The sequence below is a fragment of the Oryctolagus cuniculus genome, chromosome 1 (genome assembly GCF_964237555.1).
Source record: "Oryctolagus cuniculus chromosome 1, mOryCun1.1, whole genome shotgun sequence".
In the NCBI taxonomy this organism is placed as follows: domain Eukaryota; kingdom Metazoa; phylum Chordata; class Mammalia; order Lagomorpha; family Leporidae; genus Oryctolagus; species Oryctolagus cuniculus.
Window position 1 is genome coordinate 57,921,062 of NC_091432.1, and position 17,161 is coordinate 57,938,222.

General features: G+C 55.3%; 1 protein-coding gene across 5 annotated transcripts in view; it reads left to right on the top strand.

Annotated features, from left to right (window-relative positions):
- LMO1 (LIM domain only 1) overlaps positions 1-17,161 on the top strand; it is a 39,922-nt gene that overhangs the window by 2,876 nt on the left and 19,885 nt on the right. For 2 of the 5 annotated variants that reach the window (XM_070064692.1, XM_070064695.1), the window contains exon 2: positions 1,429-1,688. The exons of 2 other annotated variants lie outside the window; for them this stretch is intronic. In XM_070064692.1, coding sequence (XP_069920793.1) covers positions 1,664-1,688 — 25 coding nt within the window. In that variant the 5' untranslated portion in view covers positions 1,429-1,663. The remainder of the gene's footprint in view (positions 1-1,428; positions 1,689-17,161) is intronic. One more of the 5 variants, XM_070064698.1, reaches the window with a different exon arrangement.

A 17,161-nucleotide genomic window follows, 5' to 3' on the forward strand; every position in this document is an offset into this window, starting at 1 on the left:
ATTAGAAGCAGCCGCTCGTCTCTCTTCTCGAAGCCTGACTTCCCTGCCTGGGAGAGGAGATGGGTTGCAGTTCTGCCCCTGTCCCCTCTCCCAGGCCATTCCCAACCCATGTCAAGCCCTGGGGCCTCCCAGAGTTCAAGGGGCAAGACCCAGCCTCCAGGTCTCCTTTGTACACAGGAGCCCCCGACTCCCTTTGTTCAGGGTGCCTGTTTGCAAAGTACATTCGCATGTGTTATCGCATCAGATCCCCACAGCAACCCTAGAGACAGCAAGACTAGGTCTCCCATTTCACAGACATTGAAACTGAGGCCCAGGGAGAGCCTTCTCTCCTTGCTGGGTTTCTCAAAAGTGACTGCCAGGACTAAGCTTTCAGCACATGTGTCTGGAGCTTTCCTTGGGCTGGAGAAGAAACGTTATTTCCATCTCCTCTTGAAACTCTGTATGGTGGGGGGGGGGGGGGGATTCAAATATTGGTATTTAAAAGCAGGTGGCCTTCCTGGAGGAGGCAGCCTGAGCACCAGCCTCAGGGGTCTGGGGAGAAGCAGGATAGGGAGGAAAGGCCATGGGCGCTGCTCCTCTTCCTGAGTGACCGGGCAGAAACTGTCAACCGGGTAACAGCAACAGGATCTGGTTCACTGCTCTATCCTCAGTGCCTTAGAATAGTGCTTGGCACCTAACACATGCTCAGTAAACATCAGTGGAAGGAGAAGAACCGTCAAGGCCATGGCCAGCTTGCTCCAAGAGAAAGGAGACAGGCTGCTCCCTCTCTGAGGGGCCGCTGCGGTTAGGGGCAGTGCTGTGGGACTCTCTCAGCGGAAGGCTTGGTAAATAAGTTGGAAATCGACCAGAATCCCCCGGGGGCAGAGCCCGTAGGATCAGAGGGCACGGGGCCGGAGAAATATTCTGGTGAGGAGGCAGAAGTCAAAGCTGAGAGCCTGGGAGTGACAGACGAGGGTCGTCCACCAGGCAGACGGGGAAGACCGGGACCCTGGGTCCCGAGCGGAACCACACGCCGAGCTGGGGCCGGGAGGCCTCCAGGTGGCGCTGCGGAGCCGGCCAGCCGCACGCCTCCACTCCCCATTAACCCGGGAGGGAGGGGGCCCCGGGAAATGTGTGCATTTATGCAGTAGCAGGAGTGCAGACCTCATACACTGAGGGAGAAAGGCAGCGGGAGACGGCCGCCGAGATTCCCCCATCTCTCTGAATATAATTTTAGATTGAGATTCAGATTAAATCCGAGGGGAAAACACTTTATGAGGCTGAAAGCTGTGCCGATGCCAGAGCCAGGGTTATGAGCTATCAAATGCAATTACATTAAGACAGATTATACTGGGCAAATTGAGCCATTTAGAAGGTGAGAATCAAAGAAACGGCTCTGATCCTCTCTTCCCCCTTCTCTCTCCCTCTCCCTCTCTCTCTCAATTGCAGTCCGTAGTTCCTTGCAATTCTGAGGCACAAAAGTAGGTGAGACTGCTTTTGTATCTGCGAAGTGCTTCACTCCTGAATGTAATTCTAGCTGAGTGCAATCTAGGTTAAGAGCCGGACAAGCGGGTAATTAGAGCCCGCTCGCTGCCCGAGGACCGGCCGCCCCGCCAAAGCGCGCCCCGAGTCGGCGCCCTTCTCCCGGCCGAGCCGAGCTGCGGCTGGACACGGAGCGCCCGAGATGATGGTGCTGGACAAGGAGGACGGTAGGTGGCGGGCGGGGGTCCCGGCGCCCAGCAGCCCCGGGCCCCCCCAACCCCGGCGCGGCGCGCGGGAGCACGCGCGCGGGGCCCCGGGCGCACACCTGCGGGGCAGGGCGGGGGGGGGGGGCGGCGAGCCCCGGGCCCGGCTGCCGGCCGTGCGATGCGCCGCGGGGCCGCGGGGAGGCTCCGGCTGCCTGCGGTCTCCGTGTCGTGGAGCTTCGTGTTGAGGGTTTCGTCTCTGCGGCTGCTCCTCTCACCGCAGCCATCGCCCCCGCGCCTGCCGCGTAACCCGAGAGGCGCTGAGCGCCGAGCAAATCAGCTGCTTCGGGGGAGAACCGGACTGGAGAGCTGGGGGCGAGAGGGAGCGCGCGAGTGCGGCTAGCGCCGGGGCGCCTGGCCGGCAAGGGTGCGGCCGGCTGGGCCCTCACGGGGACCGCTGCCCACGCGCGATGCGGTGAGAAAGGCGGCGCCCTCGTGGGCTGGGCCCCTGAGCGCTGGGGCGGGAGTTTGGCCCAGAGGAAGAAAGTGTCCCGTTGCTGGCCAGTGGCCCTCGTGTGGGAGCAGAGCGCAGGAGTACCACTGACTGGAGCCCTTGTGGGGCCTAGAACCCTGCAGGGCCGGGAGAGTGGAACAGAAGCCCCTGCTGTTGACTGCCCTAGCCGGCGGTCCCGCAGACCCCAAAGCTTGCCCTGTTGGGAATGGCCTGCACCAAAAGGGCAGGGGATCCCAGCCACATCGAGGCTGAAACCCACAGTGTGCTGAGAGCGAGGGCAGCCCCGGGGTCAGGGGAGTGGCCATTCCAGGGCCTCCTGCCCTGTGGGCCTTAGGGGGAAATCTGTCTGTGATTGTTGGTAGCTGCCCCTCAGCCTGGACTCTGAGAGGGTGGGTTTGCTGGGGAGCAGAGGGGGTCTCCTGAGAGTGGCTGTGGTGGCCAACCTCTGACCTGGTCTGTGCTGGGCCTGTGCCCTCTGCTCATGACACAGTGGTATTACAGACCTGGTCAAAGTTGAGTGACTTGCTCAAGGTCACTTTGCTGCTCCCAGGTGCGAAGGCCCCAGCCTACTCCCCACCATCCAGCAGGGAGGGGGCTGGCCTGCACAGGGCCATGGAGGCTGTTCCCTGGGCATGTGGTGGGAGGGGAGAAAAGGGGGACCTGAATGTGGCATCCGTCTTCAGTTCTCCTCTGTCTTCACAGACTGCTCCCGCGGAGCCCCAGGTGGGCCACCCGAGGACTGGGTGGTGCAGCTTTATGTGGAATAAAAAGGAGGAGGAGGGGTCTGGGGTCAGGCAGACAGGGAGGGAACAGTGCTTGATTTGGGTCCTTTCATCACTGACACCAACACCGTGTGTCACCTTGGAGCCACCGTGCCCCTCTCGACTCTCTCCCTCTAGGTGCAAATGCAGGCCTCCAGGATGCCAGTGCCCAGGGTCCTTCCTTGGTACCTGGGGGTCCTCTCACTCTGGGGAGCACGTGGGAATGGGATATGCCTTTAGCTGAGGTTATTTTGCATGGTTGGCTCCCCACACCCAAGCCCTGGGCTCTCCACGTCCTAGACCTTGGGCCAGGAAGGCTGGTCTTAGGTGGACAAGATGACATCTCCACCTCCACCCAGGGCTTCATGGCAAGATCTCTAGGCACCCCAGTGTACTCCAGGCTCTGATAATACCAAGGGTTTCAGATGAGCCTGGGTGGGAGTGGATCTTTGCAGGTCATTTTGGCCAGTCTTCTGCCTTTGGACAGCAGTGCACCTCACCTGCCCTGGGCCTGTGTTTGCCAGCTGTGGAGGAGAACAGGAGGTATCCCTCTGTACCCACCCTGTCCACTCCCATTGACTCTGCTGGGCTGTGGGATCCGTTACAGCCCAGGGCAGGCAGGTGACTGGGGGCCCAAGCAGCCACCTAATTCTTACCCTGCCCAGCTTGGGACTCTCCTCCAGAAGCAACCTTTCTGCTCATAACCCCACAGTCCACTCGGCTTTCTAGCTCCAGGGAGCCTTGAAGACAGCACCTTCAACTGGGCGAGGGAGGAAGGCCCTGGACCCGTTCACCTGCCCTTCCGAACCGACTGCCCAACTGCTTCCTGGGCACTTTATGGTGGGCACCTGAGCTGGCTGGCAGCGCCGACTCTCTGGGTCGCCAGGGGGTGTGTCCCTCAGAGCCGCCCTCAGCACCCTTTGTCTGGCTGCAGCGGGGCCTCGGGGCTCCTATTAACCACCCCCAATGCCTTTTCTCCACCTGACGGCGTCTTGCCGCGAGAGGCTGGGGCTCCTCCGGTTGAAGTCGGGTCTGCCAGCTGCTGAGGACCAAAGCTCTCGCTCTGCTGGGCTGCAGGGCTTTCATGTTGCACTTCTGAAAGATAATAAAATATCAATCGTTTTGCCGTAGCAACGGGTTTAAGAGACTTTCTGAAGTATTGAATCGTCAGAAAAAAAATTTTTTTTTGCTTTTAAGCACAGTGCATTATTAATAAAGTAATCCATTAGGTCGAGCAGTGAAGGGTCACCACAGAGACGGAAAGATCTGTTTTGCAAACGGTTAAACTTCGGGTTTTAAGATTAATTGCTTTCATTTGGACGCTTGCTCTTGGCCTAGCCAGCTCCACTTTCCTGGAACTCAGGGTCCCGGCTTTCTAAATGCTGCCGGCTCTGTCTGTCAGCGAAAGGGAGCCAAGCTCCAACTTCCCCCGGGGGAACAGCCCCTCTCCTGGCACCTGCCGCCTGGACTGGCACCAGGCTATGGGCTTTTAGCAGAGACTGAAAGTCTCAGAGGAACTCCTGCCCTGAACCCTGCGACATTAGGCCTTGGGCTATTGGGGAAGAGGCCCTTGAGTCGGGCAGACCCCTCAGCTGCGGGGGCGCCCAACTGGGAGTCTGGGCGCCTTCCCAGGTGTGCGTGCTGGAGACGGGCAGCCCTGCATGGAAACCATCTCTGCAAAGGCCCAGCGGGAAGGCCAGAGCGGCCACGGGAAGCAGCAGGCGAATTGTGGAACTAAACACCAGACACGATTCCTAGAGCGTTTTTCCTAAGTAAAAATGCTTACGGAGCGCAGCGCTGAGGACCAGACAGCGGAGTCTTCAATTGTTAATGACCGCTAGGAGCCTAGCTGCTGCGGCTGCCTCGGTTGATCCAGGAAGGCAGGCACTTGGCTCCGCTTGGGTACTGACTGGTCCTTGCTTGGCCACCAGCAGGGACACGCCCTCGTGCTCTAGACTGCAGAAAGTCCTGTCGCTCCTGGTGAAGCATGACCAAGACCCTCCCACCCCTGGAGGTAGAGGCAGGGACTGGGTCCTGATGCTGGTCGTGCCAGAGATCCCAGCCGACTGACTGGCAGGAAGGCAGAGGCCAGTGGGCATTGCCACCTGCAGAAGACCGGTGAAGGCTTGGTGAGGCTTGTGGTGGGGGTGGGGGCAGCCTTGGCACGCACCTGGTGTCAGGGGCTATCTCCCTCTGTGCTGGCCATTGCTGTCCTCTTCTGCTGAGCACGAGGCGACACTAGGCGTGAGCAGCACATGCAGCCCCTCTCACTTGCTGCCCAAACTCAGCCAGGCAGAGAGGCTGTAAAGATGGGCCTCCCACCCCCTCCTGGAGCCTTGGGTAAAGAAGCAGGTGCACCTCTCAGTTCCCTGCTCTTCCATTCATTTGCCAACCCAGAGCACCAAGGGGGGCGGGGGGACAGGGAAACAACATAAATTGGTCTGTCGTCCAGAATCCATGTCTTGCTAATGTACCCAGATTAACTCAACTGTAAATTGTCTCCTTGGATGGCGGTGTCTTGCTAAAAGTTTCCCATATGATTCATGATTTGGATTGCTTTTAACGGCTATTGGCTAAGCAAGCCGGTGACTGTACAAGGTGATGCAATTGGCATTAGTGAGGGGAGGCACGGGAGCGTGTAATGCAGTCAATACTGCATTAACTACTGATGCCCAATTACAGGGAGCGAGAGAGAGCCTTTCAGGAGCATTAGGACTGGGGGAAGTTGAGATCACTGGCCGCTGCCTGCCTAAAAGCTTCACCCTTTGTGTGCCGGGGCCCAAGCACGCCTGGCCTCTGTGGCTACGGGAGCTGCCTTTCTCACCAACATGTCCCACAAACGCTTTTAGCACATGGACATGTGCATTTTCCTAGTGCTGGGGCCTGCCTCTCATTCCTCCCAAGAATGGACCCCCCCTCCCCACCGGGGCCTTGTGTCAAAGCAGGCATGGGCCCCACATCCTCCACTTCAGGAGCCTCCCAGCAGCCCCTCTGTGGCAGGACCCAGAGGAAGGCTGTTTTGGGTGCTCATTCCGGAGCAGATGGAGGGTTGCCAGTGAGCACTGGTGGCCGACTCTCTGTGGTCATGGGAGGAGGAGACATGAGGTTTACCTACAGCCCGGCTAGGCTCCCGGCTGAAGGCTGCCAGGGCTGGGACAAGACCACGGTTGGATGTGTCGCCTCTGAGCGGAAGGCAGAGCTGTGCTGGCACAGCCTGGGCAGGCTGAGGGGACACCGAGCTGAGCAGATGTGGGCCCAGAGCATTGGGGGCTCTGTGGAGCTGTGCCCCACACAGGCAGGATTGAACCCTGTGCTTCAGTGAGGGCAAGGTTGTTTTGATCCATCTGGGGCCAGAGAGCATCCCACAAAGCCTTGATCAGGGGCCTTAAGAAACCGAAGGAGCCAGGGTGGAAGATGGAGAGAAGGGTACAGGTATCCCATGGGCAAGCGCCTGTCGCACCTGCTGCCCCTCTGCCATTGTGCTCTGCTCTATGGGCCCAGCCTGTCCACTGAGGTTTTGCATCCACACCCACTGGTGCTTTGCATAGAGGTGCTTTGCCAATCTATGCCTTTGCTTCTATACCTTCTCATCTCTATAGTGAGAGCTGTGCTTGCTTCGGCAGCACATATACTCTATAGTGAGAGTCACCATGCCCAACTGTCAGGATTCTTACCGGGATTAAGTGAGATCCTGTCCGTGTATGCACTTGACCAACCAGGAAGCCTCGTAGTTGTGTGAGCCTCATTGCTCCCTGCTCAGTTACAGTATGATCTGGGGCCCCTCAGACTCCTTTTCCAAAGTGTATCCATCGCAGCCTGGCAAGTTGGCCTCAGTAGTCTCCTCCGTCCAGATCCAAGGCAGATGGCCTCATGGGAAAAGGCCTCCAAGGCCACTCTTTGCAAGGCCTTTCATTGAAAGGGAGAAGATAGATGCTCAAAGAGGGCCAGAGCGTTGTCCCTGGCCACATGGGGAGATGGAATCTAGAACTTTCAGTATCAGGTTGCATGCCCAGGTGCCATGCCCTCTGCCTGGGTGGGGGAGCATGCTGATAAGGGGCTGATCAGCTGAATGGGGACCGCGTGCCTGGGTGTGCCAGTCATGGCTGTAAACGGCCTGCTGACCGCCCGGGAGATGTGCGTCTGTCCTCCTGGAAAGTGTTTATGAGTGCTTGCCTGGCCTGGGCCTTTGGCTTGGAGAAGCCCAGGCGCACGTGGCACATCCTACCTGCCCAAAGCTGCAGGACACTGAGGCGTGGGGACATCCTCCTCCTGCCAGGCTGAGCTCTGGGTGGTGCTGCTGAGTGAGTTTTTCCAGGTGGTCCCTGCTTAGGATGGGGCTGCAGCATGGAGTCCGCTGGCCCTGGCTGGCAAGACCTGATGTTGTGCATCTCTTCCCAATTCTGAAATTGTCCGTGCTGGGAGGTTTGACACCATGGAAATCGGCAAACGCTGCACAGCAGAGAGCAGGTGGTTAAGCATCTCAGCACACCCCTGGATGGGGCCCCTTTATATTCTGCCCCCCCCCCCATCCCATCTCCCATCTTTCTCTTGGTGCTCATTACAACCTGGCTGATACAACCCCTGCTACCTGCCTCTGCCTGACACCTCGCGCCATCTTGCCCAGCTTGACCGGGCTGGGCTAATGTGTGCATTTTGGTTTTGGCGTCCCTGTAGACCTAGCATTTGCCTCTGTACCCTTGCTGCCGTTGTTCCCCTATGCCTGGCATGTCCTTTCCCCTTGAGTTGCCCAGCGCCTGTCCTAGACCGTTCCAGGCCATGCTCAGAGACAGACCCACCCAGCCAGCCTAGCAACAAGCTTGTCCCTCATTGGTTGATGTGTGGTGACTGTGTTCTATCCAAGGCTGGTACAACTGGGTACAAATTAAGAGCAGGTGGTGGGAGAGGAGTAAGCAGGCTGGTCTTGGGTCTGGGCAGACGTGCAGTGTGCCAGCCTTCTGGGTGCAGTTGTCTGCTCCTGCCTCCTGCCTCTTCTCCCGGAGATCAGCTGGGCTTTCTTGAGGCCTTACTGTCCTCAAGTGTGGTCTGGCTAACATGATTCAGTAAACCTGAGTTCTAGTCTTGGCTGAGTGACTGCAGACAACTTGCTGGGCCTTAGTGTTGTGATGTCTAGAATGGGAACAGTGCCTCATTGGCCCCAATATTATGTGCACACTGCATCAACCGGGACACCCCAAGCCTGTGTGAATCCACATTGCCGTCTGCACAGCTACAGTAGGGCGTCTCTGGCTGCAACCTCTCAGCCTTTAGGGGTCATGGAAACACGGTTGCTGTCATTGAACTCACCCCTCACTTAGAACTGAGGCGCAGTGCTGTGCGGCTGTGTCCATTAGTGACTGCTGTATGCCAACCACTGGAAAACTCAGCAGCTCCAAACAGGGAGCATTTATCTAGCTCACAAGTCCATGGATCAGTGACTGAGGCCTGGCCTGGCCTGGCTGGGAAGTGTTTCTGGTCTCAGCTGGGCTCACTTCCCTCTGGAGGATGGGGGATGACTAATGAGCTTCATGCTGGGGTTGATGAGACTGGGAGACCCTTATCATCGAGCAGGCTTGCCTCTGTGTTCTCAGGGCAGGGGCAGGTCCAGAGAAAGTAGAAGCACACAAAGCTTCTTGAGACCAGGGACTGGTCATGGGACGCTGTCGCTTCAACTGCATCCTGTTGGCCAGAATGAATCCCAAAACCAGTCCAAGTTCAAGGGGGTGGGAAAATAGGTGAAGGCAAGAGGCGAAAAGCCACATCGTAAAGGTGTGGATTCTGAGAGGAGTAGATGTTGGGGCAACTTTTGTAATCAATCCCCTAAGCAGTATCCATGTATGATCTCATTTAATGCCCATAACAACCCTGAGGAGAAGCTACTATTACAACACCCACTGTACAGATGAGAAAACTGCCGGGGCCAGCATCATGGCTTGCTTGGTTGATCCTCCGCCTGCGGCGCCGGCATCCCATGTGGGTGCCAGGTTCTGGTCCTGGTTGCTACTCTTTCGGTCCGGCTTTCTGCTGTGGCCTGGGAGGGCAGTGGAGGATGGCCCAGGTGCTTGGGCCCCTGCACCCACATGGGAGACCAGGAGGAGGCACCTGGCTCCTGGCTTCGGATCGGCGCGGCGCCGACCGTGGTGGCCATTTGGGGAGTGAATCAACGGAGGGGGGACCTTTCTCTGTCTCTCTCTCACTGTCTAACTCTCAAAAAAAAAAAAAAAAAAAAAACTGTCATGCAGAGAGCAGGGGAGGCTGGTCTCCAGCCCTGCTGTCTCCAGTGCCAGCGTTGGCTGTCACCCAGGCCCCCTCTTGCAGCTGTCCTGCATTTGGGGATGAAGACAGGGACACTGGGTTGAGGAAGGAGGCCGTGAGGAGATGACTACGGGTGGGAAGAAGCTTGCTGTGGGGACTGTGAGAGCCCTGCCCCAGCCCTCCAAGGTCAAGTTTGGAGAGGGCTGAGAATGACGTGCCTTTCCCAGCTTTTCCTCTCTGTTCTGAAAAGCTGCTGGCCAGCTTGAAAGAGTGTGAGGCTCCGTGGTTGCCAGAGTTGAACCCTGGGCACATATGCAGATGCCACTGAATGGGAATCAATTCACTGGTTGGCCCCTCACCTCACAACGGGCTGGTAAGTGGGCTGGTGAGGGCCCTGTGTACATTCATAAGCCAGCTGATTGAAAAGCAATATTTCAGATAAATACAAGCCAGCGATCTATCAGTGGTTGTAATAAAACCCAGGCTTCAGGCTGTGATTTTATTTTGAAATAATAAGAATTGCTTGATTCTTTTTACTTGAGTTACCATGGTAATTCCAGCGTGGAGCAGTGTTATATTGATTTAGAAAGTGGACAGTAATATTTCTTTTGTGTTATTCTGTTTCTAGGCCTTGATTTCTAATTTCCACTTGGAGATTACTTTTATAAATTTCTTAAGTCCTTCCACTTTTTTTTCCCTCTCACAGTATAATTTTCCTCTCATATGCCGCTATGTTCTGAGCTTATTGGTTTGCTCTTATTTTAAATTAAACTTGCTGGTTTCAAATATTGAAATGACATCTTTGTCTGTGTCTGTACTTTGGTTTAGCAAAATATTACAGTCTGACGCTTTCTGCTTAATAATTTAAGGGCGGCTTTCTGTCGGCCCTCACTGGGTGCTGATAACTTATGACTCAACCAGTGCAGGCCTTAAACTCCTGACATTTTAATATTGTGTGGCAGGAGCAGCCGCCCCTCTGCTCTGAGTCTCGGTGGAGAAAAATCCGGGTGGTACCCCAGAAGGAGTTTTAATAATTCAACTTTGCTACTTGGCACGGTGGCTTGATGGAGACAGGGAAGGAGGTCCTCTCTTCCCACATAAGTGGGGACAGTGCGGGCTTGGACGCCTGTGGCCCAGAGCTGGCTCCCTGCACGGCTCCATCCTGTCCTGCCTTTCCTCGCCACCCTCCCCCAGATCATTGCAAATCCCGGACCCACAAGGATTGTGTGGGGCGGTCGGTTGGTACCATGAGCACGTTTGAGTGCGGATTCTCCGTTTTCCTGCTTGTGGAACTAGCACGGGCTTTGGGTGAGACAGATTGCATTCCAGTCCTGCCTTTGTACCTCAGGGATTCTAATGAGTCATTCTCCCTGGTAAACAGCAGTGGTGACTCCAACTGGTAATGGGGATATGACCAAAGTCGCTCTCTGGAGCTGGGAGACTGACAGGCAGGGCTTCTGGCAGGCTTGTAGGTGATGGATGCAGTGTCCCTAACCTTGCTAGGGTTTGCAGAGAGGGCCAGAGAATGGATGTGCTTCCCAAGCCTATGCCTCTTCCCACCCACCCTGTGAGGGCCACAGCCCCTAGGAGGTGGGCTAGCTCGGCCCACTTTCTGAGGGCAGGGGCAGGGGTAGGGTGGCTGCAGGCAGGGTTCTGTCTGGGCTCCTCTCCTCACCATACTCCCCGAGCAAGGCCCGTGTCTAGAGTAAAGCTTACAGCAGTGTGGGTTGTGGGGCTCAGATCTGTCCGCAGGTCCCTCCCATGGGCCTCAGTGGGGCCCCTCCTGTGCTGGGTGTGTAGGCCAGGGTGGCACTGGATTGTAATGAACCCCATCACAACTTGGGGGCTTAAGGTCACCCCCACTGATTCCTTCATTTCCGTGGGACAGCTCTCTGGGTGCAGCTCCTCTGGCACCTGGCTTCAGAGTCTCTCAGAGCTGTCATGGGGGTGTCCCTCAGGGCTGCCGTGTCACTCAGGACTCAACTCAAGCTCCTCCATGGGTTGTAGGCGGGATTCAGCTCCTTGCCAGTGGTGGGACTGAGGGCTGTGGTTTCCCCGGCTGTTGACTAGAGGCCGCCCCAGTTCCAGCCACATGGGCTGCTCTGACGTGGCAGCTTCCACCCAGCCATCCAGAGAGGCAGTCACTGTCCTGTAGCCCAGTCGCAGGTGTGACATGCCATCACTTTGGCTGTGGTGTTTGGTGCAGCCCACGCTCATGGCCGTGGGGCAACCCTTATGAGGGTATGGATCCCATGAGGCGGAGGCGCACTGGGGACCGGCTTAGACGGTGGCCTCTGTGAGAGGCCTGCCTCTGCAGTAGCACCTCAGGCCCCACGTGCCCAGCACGCTGTCCCCAGAGAGAATGAGTCATCAATTCCATCCCTAGGAGGCTTAGTGCCGCTGCCTCCCGGGTCCCCTCTCAGCAGGGAAGGCCCTTGGGAGGCTGGAGGAGGAAGACTGGCTTCATTTTGCAGAGGAGTAGTTTGTGCCCAGAGAGGGGAAGATGTTCACCTGGGATACCCCAGCAGGTTGGTATGCAGCAGAGTTCACAGGAGAAACGGGCCCTGGCCTGCCGTGAGCTTGGGAGGTGGCTGGGAAGGAGATGCCCCCCTGGGCCTGGTATGAGCAGATGGCATTGATTGTGTGTGCACATTCTTTCTCTCCCCCTCCCCCAGCTGGAGCTGGGTGCTGCTGAGTTCCTTTTCCCACAGATGGTCAGATTGCAAAGGCTACAAGGAGCCTACAAGGCAGCCGTCCAGCAGGGTCCATTGCCGCGGGGTCTCTTCTCCCTCAGCAGTGACTGTACACTTGGAGGAGAGGAGGCTTAGGCCGAAGCCAGGAGCCTGGAACTCCACCCAGGTCTCCCCCATGGGTAGGAGGTGCCCAAAGTCTCGGGCCATCTTCTGCTGCCTTTCCAGGCACATTAGCAGGCAGCTGGATGGGAAGCCGACCAGCTGGGACTCTAACAAATAAATGCCCATATGGAATGGTGGCATCTCAGGCAGTGGCTTAGCCCACTATGCCCAGCACTGGCCCCAGAGGCTTACTCCTGGAGCCAGTGTTCCGTTGCTGTTGCACCTAGGAGCTGGCATCTCCGAAGCAGCCGGGGTGTAGGCGGCAGCAGAATAGGAGGAGGCACCGCTGCTGGCTGGAGCACTCCCAGCAGCACGGTTGGTGCTGGGAGCCAGAACTCCTGCATCACAGCCTGGCTCGGCCGTAGCCTCAGTGTATCCTTGGGCAGGTCCCTTCCCATCCCAGGGTTTTGCTGTCCCCCTTCCTGTGGTCAGGGTAGCTGGCTGCTTGGTGCCTTGAGCTACTGTACCCAGAGGAAGACTGTTGGGGCATCGATGTGGTGGAGCCCAGGCCTGCAAAAGGAGTCCCCTCTTTGCTTGGTCTCCTGGCATTTGTACCCCACCCCAACTTGGTCTTGCTGCATTTGAATCCTGCTAGAGGACCCTGTACCCTGCTCTTCCAGAGTTGAATCTGTGCTAGGAGGCAAAGGGGACCTCAAGAAGAAGCCCAAAGGTTGGAGGCCAGTGAGCAGATGTCGGAAGTCATAGCCTTGGGCTGATGGCCCCCTGGTCAGTTGTCTTGGGACTGGACAAACAGGTGTCCAGAAGCACCTGCTTCCTGCTCAGCCAAGTGTCTTGAGATGCTTTCTGAGTGGAAGATTCTGGAGCCCAGCAGAGGCTGCATCCAGCCTGGCCTGCAACCTCAGGGTTACACCCATCTCTTTGCCTGGCAGTGAGAGGCCATTTGCCATCTGGGAGGCTGTCTCTTGGCAGGTGGCAGGGCTCTGGGGAGCAGTGGCAGTGGGCAGGGCTCCCTGGGGCACCTGGTTCCCACCTGGTGCTGCACCGACTGCAGAGTGTGATGTTTTCACCCGCCCTTCTGCCCCAAGGATGTTTTCGCACTTCCCTTTGATCCTCCGAAGGCTTTATCAGATCAGCACAGAGAGGTGCCTTCCTTACCTGTGGAAATAATATCTCAGTATTATTGAGAATGCAAAAAAAATACCCAGGAAAGAAATTAAAATTGGTTGAAGTAATTAACGCAAAGTAAAGTTGGCAACAGCTAGGGCTGCACCTGGTAAAATATGTTATTGACTTAAAATTGATGGAAGAATCAAATCTTCCTGACAAAATTTGGATCTGCAGAAGTTGGCTCTGGAAACATTTTCTGATAGAAATAATTGCCACAAAAGAAATAACAACGGCGGCGAAGATCTAACGGGTAAGATTTGATGTGAGCCCAAAACTGATCACAAAATATAGTCACTTAAAAATTTAAAAATGGGGCCGGTGCTATGGCGTAGTAGGTAAAGCTGCCATGTGCAATGCCGGTGTCCCATATGGGTGCTGGTCCATGTCTCACCTGCTCTACTTCTGATCTAGCTCCCTGCTAAAGTGCCTGGGAAAAGCAGTGGAAGATGGCCCATGCTTGGGCCCCTGCACCCATGTAGTTGACCTGGATGAAGCTCCTGGCTCTTGGCTTTGGCCTGGCCCAGCACTGGACATTGCAACCATCTGGGGAGTGAACCAGCAGATCTCCCTCCCTCCCTCCCTCCCCACCTCTTTCTGTAACTCTTTCAAAATAAATAAATAAATCTTTTTAAAAACTTTTAAATAATTGCTGCCAAAGAAAATAATCCCAATAAAATAAAATGGGGCTGGGGGAAGAAATTATTTAACTGTTGAATGGGAAATTGATCAAGGCATTAGATCGACTTAATGGACCTCATTAGGAACAACTTTCTTGATGAAAAATCATCAGTATTGGTATAATTCCTGTCAAAACATAGATGCTAGGGCTAGCCCCTAAAGGTAGCTGCTTAGCAAATATTTGTCGGATAAGTGAGTGAGTTAACAGTGAAAGGGGTTGTGCAGGGCAGAGAGAATCCCAAGGATTCTGTTGCCCACAAGTGAGGACGAGGTCCCCTGAATCTGTGACTGCAGAGGTCGGCATGGCTGGGGCTCAGCACTGTCAACGTGGCCGGAATGGCTGTCTGGGTTGGCGGGGACGCACTGCAGTGCTGCATGGGCCACGGTTAAGAGTAGGAATGATGTCTCAAGGTCAGTGGGAAGTCTTTGAAGGGTGTTAGGCAGAAGCAAGACTAATGCTCAGATTGACATTTTATTAAGATCGTTGGGCTACTCTGTGGAGAATGAATTGGAGGGGATAAAGCTGGAGGCAGAGAATGTGGCACGTGATGTGGGAGGGGTTCTTCCTTCTTCTTTCCCAGGTGACCTTGCCGACCTCTGGCAGCCTTGGTCTACCCTCTATTCCTTCCTGCCCTCTTCTGAACCTGCGACTGGGCCTGTGCAGAGGGGTCTAGGTTGGTCATATGGGAAGCCGAGAACAACACAAACACCTGCAGATTGGAATTTTTAGAATTCTTTTATATTTTTATTTATTTGAGAGATCTCTCATCTGCTGGTTTATTCCACCAACTGCCCACAGCAGTGAGGGCTGGGCCAGGCCAAAGCCAGGAGCCAGGAATTCAGTGCAGGTCTCCCACATGGGTGGTAGGGACCAAGTACTGGAGCCATTATCTGCTGCCTCTCAAGGTGCACGTTAGCAGAAGCAGGAATGGAGCTGGGATTCGAACCCAGGCCCTCCAGTATAGGACATGGGTGTCCCAGTGGCATCATAACTGCTTTGCCAAATGCCCGCTCCAGAGCTCTTTGCAGAGACAGCTCGCTTTGACTTGCTGGTGAGAAGTATGGGCCTCAGATTCCAGTCCTGCTCTGCCATCCTGACTGTGAGATCTCAGACAAGCCGTACTCCATCGCCACTGCTGTGGAACCCTGGGCGAACCACTTAACCTCCCTGAGCCCCAGCTGCCTCACACGTAAATTAGGGCCCAGACTGTCTTCCTGGGCCCCTACTTGGAGCTCAAATGAGAGAAATGTTGTGTTTTGGCAGCTGGGTGGCACTGTGCCGCACTGAGGAACCACACCACAGTGCTGCTTTGGGTAAGGGGCCCCTGCCACACCCACTGTTGCCGCCTTCACCCGCAAGAGGTCGTCTCAGCCCCTTGGAAGTTTGGAAGAGAAGTTAGGCGTAGTTTCCCTAAGGGGCAGCACCCCCACAACGAATCTGTGGAGACTCATGGAACCAGCCTCATGCCCAGAAAATGGCCGTGTTTCCATTTGCCTCCAGGCCCAGATATGCCTCACAAGAGACCAGGGCTGTCCTTCCTGTTCCTTGGGGCCCTTTCCACTTGTGGGGGACCTGGAGGCCGGTCTGTCTCTGTGGAGATGAGGCCCCAGCAGGTGGAACCACTCTCAACCTAACTGGGTCGTTAACTCAGACAGGGATGGGTGGAGGGGGATGGGGGTGGGAGCAGGGGGCAGGGGGCTGGGGGCTTGGGGAGTGCCCTGCCACCGTGTGAGCCTGGCTCCCCCTGCTGGCCGGGGTGCTCTTTCAGGGGTCACCTGCTCAGACTGGCCAGGAAAGGTGCAGTACTCCCTTCTCCAAAGGTGGCCTTTGTTGCCTTCCTTCCTGGCCTGGATCTGACCTTGCACACCTTGCACACCCTGCTCGCAGGCACTGTGAGCAGGCCTATTCCTTACCCAGCCCCAGCTGGCCTTGCCACGATCCTGTTCATTGTGCACTACTGTCACACACTGTGTTGCCCCGTGTAGCACAATCTCATGGTCCTGAAAGGGACCAACCTGCCATGCCATGGGCGCGCCCAGTTTGTAGATAGGATTTTGTCCCTGAAGGATGCAGACTACAGAAGTGGACGCAGATGGTTCATAGGAGAGTGATGGATCCAGTAGGGTCTGAGTTTCCTGGGGAGCAGGACTGGGACAGTGGGTGGAGTCGGATTTCTGGATGGGAAGAGGAAGCAGGTTGGGGCACAGTCATGGGAAGGAGGCGCAGGGTCGCCCTTGAGCCATTGGATGGGGTGACCAGGAGCAGTGAAGCCTGGCTGTTGGGCTGCCTGGACCCCCCCCCCCCCACCTGGTGGCTGCATAGACTATCGCCCCCTCCTCCCGGGATTATTTTTATGAACTGATTTCTCCTCTACTCAATGGAATATTTATTTTGTTATTGCTTGTTTGTTTTGTTATATAACGGCTTTGTGCAGACAGAATTTACATACCAAAAATTAACCTTTTTAATAAGTACCATTTAGTGGTTTTTAGAATACTCACAGTTGTATAATCACCACCAGTATATAATTCAAGAACATTCTAATCACCCCCCACAAAAGAACCTCCATTGAGAATCACTCTGGTCCTCCCTCCTGGCAACCATTAATCTTCCTGTCTCCACATGTTTGCTCATGTGGACATTTTATATATAGGGAATAATGTAATACCCGATCTTGGTGTCTCACTTCTTTCCTAGCATCCTATTTTCAAGGTTCATCCATGTGGCGTGTCCATACTGCATTCCTTTTTACAACCAAATAATATTCCATCAAATGTATATACAGTGTATTATTGAAGTCTTTTTCAATCAAAGGACATTTGGGTTATTTCTGCTTGTCAGTTATTGTGAATAATGCTACTGAATATTCATATACAATTTTTTGTATAGATCTACCTATGTTTTCTTTTCTCTTGGGCATAGACTTTGGAGTAGAATTGCTGGCTCATAATAAACTGTGTGTTTGGGGCTATTGGTTTTTAGTGAATAGCACAAGAGTGGTAAGGGGAGAATCCACTCTTGGCAGGCTGAGCTTCCGGAAGGGAGGTTGCCTGCAGCCTGGTCACTGCTGGGCTCCAGGGGTTCAGTGCATCCTTGGGTAAGTCCTTTCCCCTGCTGGCTTCAGTCTTCTGATCTGTGAAATGGGATTAGTACCGATCTCTGCTTGTCTCAAAAGCTTTTGAAAGTAATTGCTACTTGCCAAGCTCATCAAGGATTACAAAGTCCTTCTGCTTGCTTTAGCTGCTCTGTTCTTTGGCCCTGCGAGTTGGGTATTACTGCTCCAGTTTTGCTGATGAGGAAGTTGAAGC